At 46.3% G+C, this 17,636-nt stretch overlaps 1 protein-coding gene across 1 annotated transcript in view; it reads right to left on the bottom strand.

The window, feature by feature from the left end:
• Positions 1-11,067: 11,067 nt before the first annotated feature.
• The window catches only part of GALNT8 (polypeptide N-acetylgalactosaminyltransferase 8), a 44,616-nt gene continuing 38,047 nt past the window's right edge, over positions 11,068-17,636 (bottom strand). The window contains exons 9-11 of the mRNA XM_048836123.2: positions 15,669-15,764; positions 14,241-14,408; positions 11,068-12,248 (exon numbers count right to left, since the gene is read on the bottom strand). Of these exons, the coding sequence (XP_048692080.2) occupies positions 12,090-12,248; positions 14,241-14,408; positions 15,669-15,764 (423 nt within the window). The 3' untranslated portion in view covers positions 11,068-12,089. The remainder of the gene's footprint in view (positions 12,249-14,240; positions 14,409-15,668; positions 15,765-17,636) is intronic.

Genomic DNA, 17,636 nt, shown 5'->3' with positions numbered 1-17,636 from the left:
CTTCTCCGCCTCCTCCCTTGTGCACGCCATGTCCCTGCTCCTCCCCCATCCCTCCTGGAAAGTCCTAAGCGCTGCCAAACAGCTGTTTGGTGGTGGGATATACTAGGAGGTAGGTGGAGGAGCAGGGATGCAGCGCACTCGGGTGGAGGCAGAGAGTGGGGAGTCGGTGCCTATGGCAGGCCGCAGGAAAAAGCTCCATGGGCCATGTGTTTGAGACCCCTGATGTATCCTGGAATTCGATAAGGTGCTCTTATCAGTTGGTTTCCTTTTGATTGCATAGTTCCTAGATTTACAACCTACCATGTTTCATACATTTAAAACTTGCAGTTAAATATTTCTATCAAATACTCGATACAAAGCATGAATCACAATAACTAACATTCATTTACATCTTTTAAAAGTAGTACAAAAGAAAATTAAAGCAAAACGGAAGTTGTAAAGCTACATTCCAGAGTCAGTGAACACACTTAGAGGTAATAAATATGGCTTTATGATTATTCTGACATATTTGGTGCACATCTCTGGTTGACACAAAGCAAAGGTTTCTTGAACATTTTGTTTAATTGAATAAGCGCCAAAGTCATAAGCTCGTGAACTATCATGTTGTTCAAGCATCATGTATATGAAAGTAACTGGTAAGTATCTGCTAAAAGGCAATCTAGTAGTAACCTAACATTCTTTTTGCATCAATACTGAGATTTATCCCCTGCACCATGGAAATGTATATTTGGTCACTGCTGCAGTATGGATGTGCTGAAATCTAATTTGTTGTACTGGGGCGATGGCATGGATGCAATTCACCACTGGAGCATCCCCTTGACCTAGGACATGACATTGCAAGGATTCCTCCACCCTCACACTCCCTTTTGTCTGCCATGCTTGGCTACCTTACTGTCCTTTTCTGCTCACTCCTAGAATGCTGACTCCAGGCTGCTCCCCTGGAGCCCCTCTCTCAGTCTACTTTTCACTCGCTGAAGTTCCCTGGCCTTTGCTACTGCTCCCTGGCTCTGCAACTTGCTCTTTGCTCCTTGTAAATGAGCACTACCTCCCAGGGGTTTCTCCCTGCCTCCCCTCCCAGGAACTTCCCTGCTTCCTATTGCAGGGCCTCCTGTAGGAGCCTAACCTGTTTCCTTTGGTTCCTGTCACAGCTTCCCCCTGATGTTGATTTCACAAGGCTTTTTATTATGAGTTCCATGTGTCTGCCATGCTAACACCTGACCTCATTAGCCCTGTCCCCTCTGGCTGCAAGGCAGTTAATTATGGCACAGGTATAGCTGGGCCCATTTCTCCTTAAAGGGGGCAGTCACCCTGTGACAGGTGAGATGAGTGTTGAAACATGGTGCTATACAAACATGATTCCAGGCATATAAGCAGATCCACAAGCTTTGTGTACCCTTGGAAAATTATCTGTTGCTGACAAGGGGATGCAACTGACCAGGGTAACTGTAGCCAATTCCAAACAGCATTCAGCAACTAGGGTTCAACCAGATTTTAAACATGGCTTCTGATATGCTGAATGCAACTTGTCTTTGGCTATGCTGGCAATTAAACCACATGCAGCATCAGTTTAGTTGTCCCCATGGTGAACAGCTGCTGTCAACAAGTAACTTTTCCTTACGTGAACAAGGTCTGGGCATCGGTCATAAATATAAAGGGAAGGATAACCACCTTTCTGTATACAGAACTATAAAATCCCTCCTGGCCAGAGGCAAAACACTTTCACCTGTAAAGGGTTAAGAAGCTAAGATAACCTCGCCGGCACCTGACCAAAATGACCAATGAGGAGACAAGATACTTTCAAAGCTGGAGGGCGGAGGGGGGGAACAAAGGGTCTGGCTGTGTGTCTGATGCTTTTGCTAGGAACAGATCAGGAATGCTCTTCAGATCTCCTGTAAAAAGTTAGTAAGCAATCTAGCTAGAAATGCATTCGATTTTCTTTTGTTTAATGGCTGGTAAAATAGCTGTACTGAATGGAATGTATATTCCTGTTTTTGTGTCTTTTTGTAACTTAAGGTTTTGCCTAGAGGGATTCTCTATGTTTTGAATCTGATTATCCTGTAAGGTATTTACCATCCTGATTTTACAAAGGTGATTCTTTTACTTTTTCTTTAATTAAAATTCTTCTCTTAAGATCCTGATTGCTTTTTCATTGTCCTTAAGATCCAAGGGTTTGGGTCTGTGTTCACCTATGCAGATTGGTGAGGATTTTTATCAAGCCTTCCCCAGGAAAGAAAGTGTAGGACTTGGGGGGATGACATCTCCAAGCGGGCTCTTTCCCTATTTTTTGTTTAACGCGCTTGGTGGTGGCAGCATAGGGTTCAAGGATAAGGCAAAGTTTGTATCTTGAGGAAGTTTTTAACCTAAGCTGGTAAGATTAAGCTTAGGGGGTCTTTCATGCAGGTCCCCATATCTGTACCCTAGAGTTCAAAGTGGGGAAGGAACCTTGACATGGTGGCAGAGCGGTGTGATCATTTTGAGATCATTTTGAGATTTTTTTTTCAGATCATTTTGAAGCAGAAGCACAGTAGGATTTTAAAAGGACTTTTTTTTTCCTTTGGGTTGCTTGAAAGCAGGTTTTAGGCTGAAAGCAATTAGAGTTTTTCTGTCTCTGCCTGGGAGCCAGAGCAGCAGGCATAACAAAAGGAATCGTTCTTTTTGAGCTGGAGTTTTCTCTACCTAAAGGCAGGGTGGTTAACCTCCTGCAGAGAAATTCACAAGTTTTTTATAGACCTGAAGGGGTTTTTTTTTGTTTGGTTTTTTTTAGCTCAGAGCAACTAGAGGGTTTTTCAGTCTTTTTGCCTGGAGACAAAGGATTTTTCTGTAGGCTGAGAATAGCTATCAGAGAACATAGGTATCACATTACAGCACAAAAATTTACAAGCCAGTTTTTTTGTTTTCTTTCTAACTCGGGTGTAAAGTTAGTTAAAAACAGAGAGGCTAAGATGACAGAACCCAAGGCAGCAAAAGCCAAAGAGGCTGCCCACCGGAGAGAACTGGAGGCAGAAAAACCCCAAGAGGCTGCCCAAAGGAGAGCTATGGAGGCAAGGGAAACAGAACTGGAGGAGAAGGAAAAAGAGAGGAAGCATGCTGAGGAGGAAAAGGAAAAAGAGAGGAAGCATGCACTGGAGATGGAGAAGGCAGAGGCTCAGCTGAATATACCAACAAACCCTAGTAATCCTTCTCCAGGTACCACTTCCCATCCCAGAAAGTCCCCCACCTACAAAGCAGGTGATGATACTGAGGCCTTCTTAGAAAACTTTGAAAGGGCCTGCCTTGGGTACAGCATCTCTACAGACCAATACATGGTAGAGCTGAGGCCGCAGCTCAGTGGACCCTTAGCCAAGGTGGTGGCTGAAATGCTGAAGGAACACATGAACAAGAATGAACTGTTTAAAACCAAGGTGAGAGTCAGAATGGAGCTAACACCCGAGCATTCCCGTCGGCGGTTCAGAGCCCTAAGTTGGAAACCAGATGTGTCATTTACCCGACATGCCTGCCACACTGTGAAACATTGGGATGCCTGGATATCAGGAGCAAGTGTTAAATCTCTAGAAGATTTACCCTTCCTAATGCAAATGGAGCAGTTCTTAAAGGGTGTTCCTGAGGAAATAGAAAGATTCATCCTAGATGGGAAGCCCCAAACTGTAATCGAGGTCGGGGAGATTGGAGCCAAATGGATGGAGGCGGCAGAAAAGAAAAAAGCTGGTCACAGTTGGAGCGGATACCAGAAGGGACAACCTCAGACCACACCCTACTACCGGGGGCAGCCCAGGGCCCCAGCTACACCCCAAGGAACACTCCAGACACATTATCGTCCCGCCACACCGTTCTCCAGCAACCCACTTCACCTCAGTGACCCGTCAGCTGGACGATGTTTTAAATGTAACAAACCAGGGCATGTAAACCTCAACTGCCCCAAGAACCCCAACAGATTACAGTTCATTGCACCGGAATCACACCAGAGGTCCGCAGGCCCAGATACCTCCCAGATACCCTTGGAGCGGAGGGAAACTGTGAGTGTGGGCGGGAAGAAGGTCACCGTGTGAAGGGACACTGGAGCACAAGTGTCAGCTATCCATGCTTCCTTAGTGGACCCCAATTTAATCAACCCAAAGATCCAAGTGACGATTCAACCCTTGAAGTCCAACTCTTTCAATTTGCCTACAGCCAAGTTTTTGGTCCAGTACAAGGGCTGGTCAGGAACATGGACTTTTGCAGTCTATGATGATTATCCCATCCCCATGCTGTTGGGGGAAGACTTGGCCAATCATGTGAAGCTAGCCAAGAGGGTGGGAATGGTCACCTGCAGCCAGGCTAAGCAAGCTGTCACAACTAGCTCTATTCCGGAAACTTCTACCAGGAACCGGTCAGAGGTGATGGAACCGGACCCCATTCCAATGTCAGCTACAGCAGTAGTGGATCCAGTCCCAGAGACCCAGACAGAGCCAGTCCCAGAACCGGAACCGGCGGAACAACCAGGACCAGAAACAGTGCCCACACTGAATCCAATGCTTGCAACCCCAACACCAGAGGGCTCCACCAAACCTGCAGCAGCAGATAACCCTACACAAGAGGCTCAGCCGGAGCCTGAACCCCAACACAGTGCACCAGCAGAGAGCGGTTCACAGTTAACTGAAACAGCCCCATCACCTGCATTGCTTCCAGAGGGACCAAGCCTAGGTCTGCAATCCAATGAGGAACTGATGTCTCCAGCCTCAAGAGAACAGTTCCAGACTGAACAGGAAGCAGATGAAAGCCTCCAAAGAGTTTGGACGGCAGTACGGAGCAACCCATCACCTCTCAGCTCTTCTAGTCGATCCAGGTTTGTTGTAGAAAGAGGACTTTTATACCAGGAAACTCTTTCTGGTGGACACCAGGAAGACTGGCATCCTCAGAGACAGTTGGTAGTTCCAACTAAGTACCGGGTCAAGCTCTTGAGCTTAGCCCACGATCATTCTAGTGGCCACGCTGGGGTGAACAGGGCCAAAGACCATTTGGGGAGGTCATTCCACTGGGAGGGAATGGGCAAGGACGTTTCTACCTATGCCTGGTCTTGTGAGGTATGCCAAAGAGTGGGAAAACCCCAAGACCAGGTCAAAGCCCCTCTCCAGCCACTCCCCATCATTGAGGTTCCATTTCAGCGAGTAGCTGTGGATATTCTGGGTCCTTTTCTGAAAAAGACACCCATGACATTCATGGATTTTGCCACCCAATGGCCAGAAGCAGTAGCTCTAAGCAACACCAGGGCTAAAAGTGTGTGCCAGGCACTAATAGACATTTTTGCCAGGGTAGGTTGGCCCTCCGACATCCTTATGGATTCAGGAACTAAGTTCCTGGCAGGGACCCTGAAAGGTCTTTGGGAAGCTTATGGGGTGAATCACTGACTTGCCACCCCTTACCATCATCAAACAAATGACCTGGTGGAGAAGTTTAATGGAACTTTGGGGGCCATGATTTGTAAATTCGTAAATGAGCACGCCAATGATTGGGACCTAGTGTTGCAGCAGTTGCTTTTTGCTTACAGAGCTGTATCCCATCCCAGTTTAGGGTTTTCATCATTTGAACTTGTATATGGCTGCGAGGTTAATGGGCTATTACTGTTGGTGAAGCAGCAATGGGAGGGGTTTACAACTTCTCCAGGAACTAACATTCTGGACTTTGTAACCAACCTACAAAACACCCTCCAAACCTCTTTAGCCCTTGCTAAAGAAAACCTACAGGGTGCTCAAAAAGAGCAAAAAGCCTGGTACAATAAACATGCCAGAGAGCTTTCCTTCAAAGTAGGGGACCAGGTCATGTTCTTAAAGGCGCTCCAGGCCCATAAAATGGAAGCGTCATGGGAAGGGCCATTCACGGTCCAAGAGCGCCTGGGAGCTGTTAATTATCTCATAGCATTCCCCACCTCCAACCAAAAGCCTAATTAATTCTCTAAAGCCCTTTATTCCAGAGAATTAAAGGTTTGTCAGTTTACAGCCCAGGGAGGAGATGACGCTGAGTGGCCTGAAGGTGTCTACTACAAAGGGAAAAGTGATGGTGGTGTGGAAGAGGTGAACCTCTCCATGACGCTTGGGGATATGCAGAGACAGCAGATCAAGGAGCTGTGCACTAGCTATGCGCCGACGTTCTCAGCCACCCCAGGATTGAGTGAATGGGCATACCACTCCATTGACAAAGGTAATGCTCACCCAATTAAAGCCCAACCTCCTCAAGCTAAAACTGCTATAGAATGGGAGATCCAGGATATGCTACAGATGGGGGTAATCCACCCCTCTGGCAGTGCATGGGCATCTCCAGTGGTTCTAGTTCCCAAACCAGATGGAGAGATACGTTTTTGCGTGGATTACCGTAAGCTAAATGCTGTAACTCACCCAGACAACTATCCAATGCCAAGCACAGATGAACTATTGGAGAAACTGGGATGGGCCCAGTTCATCTCTACCTTGGACTTAACCAAGGGATACTGGCAGGTACCGCTAGATGAATCCGCCAAGGAAAGGTCAGGCCTCACCACACATGTCGGGCTGTATGAATTTAATGTACTCCCTTTGGGGATGCGGAATGCACCCGCCACCTTCCAAAGACTTGTAGATAGTCTCCTAGCAAGGTTAGGAGAATGTGCAGTCACCTACCTTGACGATGTGGCCATATTTTCTGATCCATGGGCAGAACACCTGAAACATCTACAAAAAGTCTTCAAGCGCATAAGGGAGACAGGACTAACTGTTAAGGATAAGAAGTGTCAAATACGCCTAAAGTGACTTACCTTGGACACCAGGTGGGTCAAGGAACTATCAACCCCCTACAGGCCAAAGTGGATGCTATCCAAAAGTGGCCTGTCCCAAAGTCAAAGAAACAGGTCCAATCCTTCTTAGGCTTGGCTGGTTATTACAGGTGATTTTTCCGCACTACAGCTGAATTGCTGCCCCACTGACAGACCTAACCAAAAAGAAACAGCCAAATGCCGTTCAGTGGACCGAAGAGTGTCAGAAGGCCTTTAACCAGCTTAAAGCGACACTCATGTCTGACCCTGTGCTAAGGGCCCCAGACTTTGACAAACTGTTCCTAGTAACCACAGATGCATCCGAGCATGGTGTGGGAGCAGTTTTAATGCAGGAAGGACCCAATCAAGAATTCCATCCTGTCGTGTTTCTCAGCAAGAAGCTGTCTGAGAGGGAAAGCCACTGGTCAATCAGTGAAAAAGAATGTTACGGCATTGTCTACACTCTAGAAAAGCTTCGTCCATACGTTTGGGGACGGCGTTTCCACCTGCAAACCGACCATGCTGCACTACAGTGGCTTCATACCGCCACGGGAAATAACAAAAATCTTATTTGGTGGAGTTTAGCTCTCCAAGATTTTGATTTGGACATACAACACACCTCAGGAGCTTCTAACAAAGTGGCTGATGCACTCTCCCGTGAACGTTTCCCCGAATCAACTGGTTAAAATCGTCCTTGAGATGTGGAAAATATTGTTAGTCTTTATACACTTGGTAGTATATTTAGAGGTGCATGTGTCTTATTAACTCTGTTTTCTCCTAGAGCTTCAGGAATAAATCACAGCCAGTGTTTCACCCTATCTGTGATTTGGGGGGCGTGTCATCAATATAAAGGGAAGGGTAACCACCTTTCTGTATACAGAACTATAAAATCCCTCCTGGCCAGAGGCAAAACACTTTCACCTGTAAAGGGTTAAGAAGCGAAGATAACCTCGCTGGCACCTGACCAAAATGACCAATGAGGAGACAAGATACTTTCAAAGCTGGAGGGCGGAGGGGGGGAACAAAGGGTCTGGTTGTGTGTGTGATGCTTTTCCTGGGAACAGATCAGGAATGCTCTTCATAACTCCTGTAAAAAGTTAGTAAGCAATCTAGCTAGAAATGCGTTAGATTTTCTTTTGTTTAATGGCTGGTAAAATAGCTGTACTGAATGGAATGTATATTCCTGTTTTTGTGTCTTTTTGTAACTTAAGATTTTGCCTAGAGGGATTCTCTATGTTTTGAATCTGATTACCCTGTAAGGTATTTACCATCCTGATTTTACAGAGGTGATTCTTTTACTTTTTCTTTAATTAAAATTCTTCTTTTAAGAACCTGATTGCTTTTTCATTGTCCTTAAGATCCAAGGGTTTGGGTCTGTGTTCACCTATGCAGATTGGTGAGGATTTTTATCAAGCCTTTCCCAGGGAAGGGGGTGTAGGGCTTGGGGGGATATTTTGGGGGGAAGATGTCTCCAAGTGGGCTCTTTCCCTGTTCTTTGTTTAATACGCTTTGTGGTGGCAGCATAGGGTTCAAGGAGAAGGCAAAGTTTGTACCTTGAGGAAGTTTTTAACCTAAGCTGGTAAGAATAAGCTTGGGGGTCTTGCATGCAGGTCCCCACATCTGTACCTAGAGTTCAGAGTAGGGAAGGAACCTTGACAGTATCTGTCTACAGTCCTGGAACCATGTTTTTTTAGTGCAGACAAGGTTTCAGGTTCAGAGAAGAGTTGCTTTGCTGAACCTGTGAAGTACTAGTCTGATTGGCCATTCACATGTGTCTGCCACCGTCAGTGATCTGTTCCATGATTTTGTTTCCAGGGCAAGGATCTAATCGTTCCATTGTGCAACTATCATTTCATACCTTTATCATTTAAATAAACTAACACCACCAGCAAAGGATGCTAAGGAGGCAAATGCAGTACAAACTCAAACTTGGCATGAACTAGAGTGCCTGGCATTAAATGAAGATGATATTATAATAGTCATTAGGCATCATAGAAATTTGGTGGAATGAGGATAATCTATGGAATGTGGCAATACCAGGCTACAAAAATATAGGAATGACAGATTAGGTCATGCTGGTGAGGGAGTAGCACTGTATGTGAAAGACAGCACAGAGTCAAATAAAGTAAAAATCTTAAGTGACTCAGATTGTACCAGAGAATCTCTACTGATAGACTCTTCATGCTTGAACAATAAGAGTATAGCATTAGGCATATACTACTGACCACCTCACCAGGATGGTGACAGTGACTGTGAAATGCTCAGGGAAATTAGAGAGGTTATAAAAGCAGAAAACACAATAATAATGGGGGAATTCAACTATCCTCATATTGACAGAGTCCATGTCACCTCAGGACAGGATGCAGAGATAAAATTTCTAGACACATTAAATGACTGCTTCTTGGAGCAGCTCATCCTGGAACCCCCAAGGAGAGAGGCAATTCTTGATTTAGTCCTAAGTGGAGCACAGAATCTGGTCCAAGAGGTGAATATAGCTGAACCACTTGGTAATAGCGACCATAATGTAATTACATTTAACCAACAGGGGGGAAAGGAGGAAAGCCAAAGAAACTCACCACATTTAACTTCCATTGAAATTTAATTTTTACAGGTGTTCACAGTGACAAACATTTGCATGGGGCAAACAAATACAGGAAATAAGAGTGATTATTACAGGAGTAATTACAGCTGATCCTATCAAATAACAAATTGAAAGCAGAAAATGAAGCAGTGTTGAGCTGTCCATCTGACTCTCACCAACAAGTACAATTTGCCTGAAATCAACCCTGTGTATCAGGGGTGAGGGAACATGGAATCAATTTATTTAAACAAACACATTTACTCATCACCATAACCAAAGAGAGAGGCAGGCAGCATGTAACGAACAAACCTCTATTAAACTGTCCTTTACTGGAAATGCTTACTCTGTATTCCTGAAAAATGTACTGATGGGACAGTGTAGTGTTCAGCTTGTAAAACTGAAGATAAAATGGGTATGAAGACCATGTAGGAAAATGCTGCTCCAAGAAATGCTTGCAAAACACCTACAATCTGGAGCAATCCATTGCTCAATTCCAAAAGCTAACAACATTTTCTGCTTCCGTTCTCAGAAGTATTTTTATGAGCCCCAAGGATAAGTCTTTTCTGACAGGGATGGTTTGGCAGTATCCACAGAACGGGGGTAACTCATTTGGAGACAAGGAAATCACCCCAGACTTCACTTCAATTTGGCAGCAGGCTTTTGACAAGAAGCTCCCAGAAGCCACCAAGTCACTGGTCCATTGCATCACTGGCTAACAGATTGGATGAGTGGATATTAGCAGTGGTGAGCTGGAGCCGGTTCCCACCGGTTCGCAAGAACTGGTTGTTAAATTTAGAATCCCTTTTAGAACCGGTTGAAAGTGGCACCTTAGGCGCTGACTCCATGGGTGCTCCAGCCGTGGAGCACCCAAGGGGAAAATTTGGTGGGAGCAGAGCACCCACCGGCAGCTCCTCACCCCACCCCCAGGTCACCTCCGCTCCACCTCCTCCCTGGAACGCGCCGCCCCGCTCTGCTTCTCTGCCCCCCCCAGGCTTCCCGCGAATCAGCTGTTCATGCGGGAAGCCGGGGTGGGCAGAGAAGCAGGTCGCGGCTTCCTGCTTAGTCCCAGGGAGGCAGAGCAGAGGTGAGCTGGGGCGGGGGAGGCGCGAGGAGTGCTTCCCACGCCTCAGCAGGTAACCCAGGGAGGGGGGCGCAGGGAAACCGCTCCCTGCCCCAGCTCACCTTCACCACCCTCAGCCTGAGTGTGAAGCCGCCCAGGCTTCCCGCTGAACAGCTGATTCGCAGGAAGCCGGGGGGTGGGGCGCGGAGAAGCAGAACAGGGCAGTGCGTTCAGGGGCGGAGGCGGAGCGGAGGTCAGCTGGGGCTCTGTACCCACCAAATTTTCCCCGTGGGTGCTCCAGCCCCGGAGCACCCACAGAGTGGGCACCTAAGGTGCCACTTTTGATGTAATTAGTGGGGGGAGCGGCCACTCCGCCTGCTCCCCCCATAGCTATGCTCCCCCGCCCCTAGGAGCCAGAGGGACCTGCCGGATGCTTCCTGGAATCTGCCCCAGATAAGCACCTCCGGGACTCCCCACCTTGCCCCCCGACAGGTCCCTCTGGCTCTTAGGGGTGGAGTGGGCACCCACTACGGTGGCCCACGAGACCCTCCTGCCCAGTTCTGGGGGCAGTCAGGGGACAGGGGAGGGGGATGGATGGGGCAGGGGTCCTGGGGGGGGGCATCAAGGAACGCAGGGGGGTTGGATGGGGCAGGAGTCCCGGGGGGTGGGCAACAACCCCCTCGTGGGGAGAGGAGGGAACCCGTTGTTAAGATTTTGGCAGCTCATCACTGGATATTAGTGTATAAAGGTCAAGCTGAAATCAGGGTAATTTCCCATCCACTGAAGGGCCCCTGAATATAAAAGGCAGGGTACAGATATCATGTATAGGTCTCAACCCAGATCTTCAAAAATAAGAGGCCAGTGCAAGTAGTTTATAGGTTTCAATGGGAGCTCAACATTTTTGAAAATCAGGCCACTTATTTAGAAGGCTCACATTGTAAAAAAACAAACAAAAAACCTTGGTTCTGATTTTGAGAGGTACTGAACACCCGGCTTTCCAACTGAAATTAATGGGAGCTATAGGTCCTGGTCACCTCTGAATAATACATTCTTTATAACAGGGGTTCTCAAACTTTTGTACTGGTGACCCCTTTCATATAGCAAGCCTCTGAGTGTGACCCCCTCTTATAAATTAAAAACACTTTTTTATATATTTAACATTATAAATGTTGGTTGCAAAGTGGGGTTTGGGGTGGAGGCTGAGAGATCGCAACCCCCGCCCCATATAATAACCTTGTGACGCCCAGTTTGAGAACCCCTGCTTCATAACATCTCTGTTTGTATTTCCTTAGTTTCCCCTCTACCACAGAATCTTCAAACTCCTGCCCGAGTGGTCTACACAAGATGAATTTTCTCTCATCCAGTCTTCAGTTCCAGTTTGTCCTCACTGACTGCCAACTTAAATACACACAACGATAACTAACTACCTATGGTACATATGTCTGTCACCCTCCTGTTTATGTGCCCATATCCTCCCATAATTCAGAGCATACATTCCTCCATACTAATTATGTGCTCCCCAAAATGTTACAGAGTCTACCTGAGGTAATCTCCATCGTGTAATGTCCTAGCAACATAGAAGTCTTGCTCTTCTTTGGAAACCTCTGAAGAAAATGTTTTCCTGGTGATCCCAATTTCCCCACTTCCTAGAGTAAATGCCAAGTCATCTGTTGGTTGGGATAAATAAGCTATCTCAGAGCACTTCTCTTACCCCAATCCTTAACTGTGTGTTGAACATTCCATTTTTGTCCACTGCAGTTCTGCATTACAAGTCTGTCAGGCGAAGACGGATTGTCCTTTACAATTTCGAGGCATCTCCTAGTTTTCTTGTTCATCACGGATGATCCCTGCAAAACGAAAGAAGCATGAGACAAGCTGCAGTCTGCATTTCAGAACTGAGTGCCAAGGCAGTAAACAATTCTCTTGATTTCTGTAATATATCAGGTCAGTGAAAGTGTTCTCCGCACACAGACAGAATACATTTTTGTCACTGCATCTAGCTTGATTGTGGTCATAAGTAGGAAAGAAAGTTTCTTGGTTTGACTGAGTGAACCAAACTGTGCAGCTTCAGGTGGAAAGTTATTATTCTAGAGTGAAGTTAGCATCAGGCTGCCAGTTAGCAATAAATTAGTAATAGAAAAAATACTTTGGTCTCATTTCAGTTGTTGGAATAGTGTGCAGGTGCTGGGTGGGGTCCGTGGCCTGTGCTATACAGGAAGTCAGATTAGATGATCTAGGTGCCCTTCTGGGTCTTAAAATCTCTGGCTCTATAGGTCAGCAAAGAAGAGGACAAACCAGCGAGACACAGCAGAATGATAAAGTTATTCAAGTATTCAAAGCCTGGACAATATTTACAGATGTGATCCCTATAAATTAATCAGAGATACAAAAACAAGTCTTTTCTGGTAAACAGAAGAGTCTTCATGTGTACTGACAAAGAAAGATCAGAGGAAAATTACAGGGAAATCTATAAAGCCTATTCAAATACAGTTACCTTCTTTAGAGTTCAAATAAATCACTGGATAGGTCTTTAGGCTGGCACTAATGCACATGTTGCACAAGGACAACCCCAACATCAAAGGGAACTCACTCAAGGCAGCTGGTTTTTCACAAGTCAATACTAGAATGTGAAATGTTTTCTGTAGGGTGGAGTAATTTAAAGAGGTGAAATCATAGCGATATCAGTATGCTCCCAAAGCTTTACACTTTAATATAGTTTACCTTTTAAATAGGGTTGGTCCACCCAGCTTCAATGGGCCCTGCTACAAAACTCAGTTTTTTGTGTGTCACAGCATAGCCTTGTATATGACTTATATGAATTATAGGTTTGCTTTTAAGATGCATTGGCAGCCTTTCAAAGGTATCCATTCCCTACTTTAAATTGTCTCCAGGCACGTGTCACAAGCCAGATTAAGGACAAAAGAAATCTGTCAGAAACCCACCCTTCATGCCAGATCAGTAACATTGCTGAGGTGGGTGATCTACAATGTTTCAAAACATTTTTCCCGCGGGGCAGGCTAACTGGTGGCGGGGGGGGCGGGGGGAAGAAAGAGGATTGCAATTAGGGGATACTTGGTTGAGAACTCTGGGGAGCAGAGCCAGGCTGGCCTGAGTTCTGCCTGGTCTCAATTCTCTCTGCCAAGAACTTGTCAAACTCTTCACCATGCTCTTCTCTCTCTCCCTGCCTACATTTTTATACCACCCCATCACAGTAGTATCTGAGTATCTTAGACCAGATCCCCAAAAAGCAGAGGGAGGCCCTGTGCCCAGAACTTGAGTCGGTCTATCTAATGATTTGAGGCCAGCTATCACTGCGGTGTTTAAGTACCGCACAAAATTAAGGAACTCAAATCCCAAATCCAAAGATATTTTTCTGGGGCAGAGGAGTATGGCTTTGCTGGGTCGGGCTGTTTTGCCTTTGTAAAAATTGTCTGTCCTGGGTGAAGGCTTTATCAGATCACTTTGTACTGAACAGACGTCAGCCCGCTCTGATCTCTTCTAACAAGTAGTAGCCAAGCTCCTGCGGCTGAGAATGGCCTGATCCCAGCAAGTGATGGTCAGAATCTGGGTCCGTCCTGCTGTGTTGTTGCTAAGGAGGCTGGGTGTCTTGTTGGGAGAGCAGAGGATAAAACAGAGTTTAAGGTATCCAGGTCCTGATCCATTAGGTGTGAAGCACCTGCTGTTCCCAGTGACATCAGCTTGGCTCCTTGAATTGCATGTGCAAATCCTGCAGCTGGGACTTCCCCATATAAAAATTTGTCCTCTTGTGTGTAAAGCATTTTAGGCTCCTTCAGGATGAAAGATGCCATTGAAATGTAGGGACATAGAAATTCACCTACCTGCTTAAAATCCCAATGCATGTTCAGTCCCTTTTTCACAGCCTCATTACATTGCTCTATAAATGGCAGGTCCCCTGTGCCAGGGTCAGTTAGGCACCGATCTACTGTATTCTGTCGAGACCGTAGGCCTCCTATATACATTTCTCCAGTGCTGAGATAAAACAAGTGCTGAAAGGGAATGTTACATTGGAGTAGGTGAGCTAAGACATTGACAAAATCCCAAAGGAGGATACCAGACATTTGTGAAACTGACTAACATTGGATACATAGGGCCAAATTCACTGATATCACTGAAGTTAAACTAGGATGAATTTGACCCACTAGAGCAGGGGTCACCAACCTGTGGCTCCAGAGCCAAAGCGGCTCTTCAGAAGTTAATATGCGGCTCCTTGTATAGGCACCGACTCCAGGGCTGGAGCTATAGGTGCCAACTTTCCAATGGGCCAGGGGGTTCTCACTGCTCAACCCCTGGCTCTGCCACAGGCCCTGCCCCCACTCTCCCCTTTCCTGCCCCCACCCCATAGCCTGCCATGCCCTCGCTCCTCCCCCTCCCTCCCAGAGTCTCCTGCACACCAGGAAACAGCAGATCAGGAGGTGCAGGGAGGAAGGCTGCCGGTGGATGAGAGGCCCTGGGAGTAGGGAAGCCGATAGGGGGCTGCTGATGTATTACTGTGGCTCTTTGGCAATGTATATTGGTAAATTCTGGCTCCTTCTCAGGCTCAGGTTGGCCACCCCTGCACTAGATCTATGACATCACTCTTGTTCTCCTCTGTTCATAGAAAACAGGTAGATTATTACAGTGGAACTATAAACACTAGTGTCCTTCCTAGTGACAGAACAAGAAGTGAAGAGTGAGAGTTCAGTCTGCATCCCATTCAGACCTTCGCCTCTCTGCTGGAACCACCACTGGCAAGAACAATGATTGTCAATATGTGTATGGGAAGGGGAGATGGTAAGTGAGGTCACCTCCCCATAAAGATGGAACTGACTTAATGTACTTAGACCATGATGGAATCTGCCCTGGCCTGCAATGAGCAGGAGGTCGGACTAGATGATCATGATGGTCCCTTCTGACCTTAAAGTCTATGAGACTACAGCCATTCATTTTTGATTTGGGATTTTACTTCATAGAATCATAGAATATCTGGGTTGGAAGGGACCCCAGGAGGTCATCTAGTCCAACCCCCTGCTCAAAGCAGGACCAATCTCCAATTTTTGTCCCAGATCCCTAAATGGCCCCCTCAAGGATTGAACTCACAACCCCGGGTTTAGCAGGCCAATGCAACTTACAAAATAAAATGTAGTCTTCCCTGCATGACAGCACATGAAGAACAATTTTCAGGAGTCTATTTCAATGTCTAGCTAAGAATCCAAAGCAAAGGCTAACAAAAGATTTCTGGTTGCAGTTAAATAGCTTATTTTTAATACCTGTGGTGAGTAAGCATGACAGCCATACATTATTGGAGTGTTTCCAGGGACAGGGCCTTGATCTATGCAGATGTTCTCATTCAGAGTGTTTTTCATCTACAGAGATAAAACAGGCATATTAATGCATGGAATAACGACCACATCTTCCTGTTCCCACCACTGTTTTTGTAAGCTCTGCTGAGAGCTATGCTGGTTTGCAGTTTTGCTTCAGAGCTCTGAAGTAACGGGAGAACATAGGATGGATTTAGAAGAAGAAACTGTAAAACAGCTTTTCAGAGTTGACTTAATCCCAGAAAACATGAGAAGCAAATCTAAAGGCTTTTCTAGTGTCTATACATCAGAGAAACAATGGCGCTTGGTCTACACTACAAAGTTTTTCTCGCCTAGCTATACGAGCGAAAAAAACAGATCCACTGGCCAATGTAGCTATGCCAGCAAAAACCCCCGTGTAGATGGAACTATACTGACCAAAGAGTGCTTCGCTTAGCTAATGTCATTGAGGGAGGTGTTTATTGGGATATGTAAGGGTCCTTATCTGGTAGCTGACATGATTCATCCATCTCTGGGGGTCAGCATGAGGGTCAGCACTGGTGGGCTCATGTCTCTCAGGTAAAGCGTTATAATGCCTTAACCAAATGCCAAAAGGAATGAAGTGATTCTGTTTTTCAGGACTATGGCCATTCCTGTGGATAATTCCCACAGCCCTCTGCATCAGGTTTGATCGGCCTCATTATCCAGCCCCTGATCCGGTGGATATTGGAATGCAACAGGAATCAAAGTATTACACCCCGGAGCATCCAGCCCATTATCCAGTAATTTCTGAAAAGCAATAGGAACCAAAGTACTACTACAAGTCCGACAGTGGCCCTAGTATCAAAGGTGAACAATCCCTTGGTGGCAGGGAGGAACTTGTGGTTCAGAAAGGTGTTCATATTGTGGTACTGCATATCACCTGGGGTTCATTCCCTATCCTCACCACTGTGGGTACAAAGAGGTGGGAATAGGGTGCATTGCCTTACCCAAAGCACCCGAAGTGGTCAGTAAACCTACATCTTCCATGCTATCACACACCATGGCCCATGGGGCACCCAAGGATACCCCATGTCAATCCACTCTCCCCTCCCTTTCCCCTAATGCACCATCTGCTGACCCTGACACCCTCAGTGCGTGGTGCCAAGCATACTTGCAAAATGGATGCAGCCTAACCAATTGTTTTTTCCAGTGGTTTAATAATGGCTTCTTACAAGCACCCGAATTATACCCACAATAGTTCAGCAAAGTGGACGTTTAAGGTGGGAGGAATGGGTGGTCCCTTAGGTCCCTTTGTACAAACCACTCAGGCAATTGTTTATGCAGGGGTGTGTGCCTTTCCCCTCTCGTTAACCCTGCGGAGAAATGATTCGGCTCTCTGGGGAACGTGGACATGGGATGAAAATCTCACCCCTCTCTGGATTCCCCTAAATTCTTTAGGCATGGCACCCCCTTTCTATTGGGCATGTCGTGCTGCCCCCTTTTGGGCCAAGGGAAAATGCACCTTAATTGAACCTCTTCCCCCTCCCTACTCCTCCACCTCCCTCCAAATTGTCTGTAACACACCTATCCCCATGGTGGTCTACCCCCATCCAAAGACCTGTGGCTCTTAACGCATCAGATTTACAAATATCTATTACTCCATTCCCCACTGACTGGTACCTCAGTAATGCATTTACTAACTGTTCTCGGTTTACCAAAGTAGGTGAAAGAATGCTGCTATGGGCAATTACAAACTCAGTAGAAAAGAACACCCAAAAATGGTGAGCTCTTACAAACTACCTATGGGAAGGTTGGAACTCGCTGCAGGAAGCTGACTCAGCAGCTTGAATTCAACGCCTGAAACATGCCCTGGGGTCACTGGACAGGGTGGATTATTGCAGGGGTCTGCACTTAGCTCAGCTGACTGACTGTTGGGAAATGTCATTCAAACTCTCA

This window comes from Caretta caretta, chromosome 1 (assembly GCF_965140235.1).
Source record: "Caretta caretta isolate rCarCar2 chromosome 1, rCarCar1.hap1, whole genome shotgun sequence".
In the NCBI taxonomy this organism is placed as follows: Eukaryota; Metazoa; Chordata; order Testudines; family Cheloniidae; genus Caretta; species Caretta caretta.
Note: the sequence above shows the minus strand (reverse complement) of the source record. Positions and strands in the feature narration are given on the sequence as shown.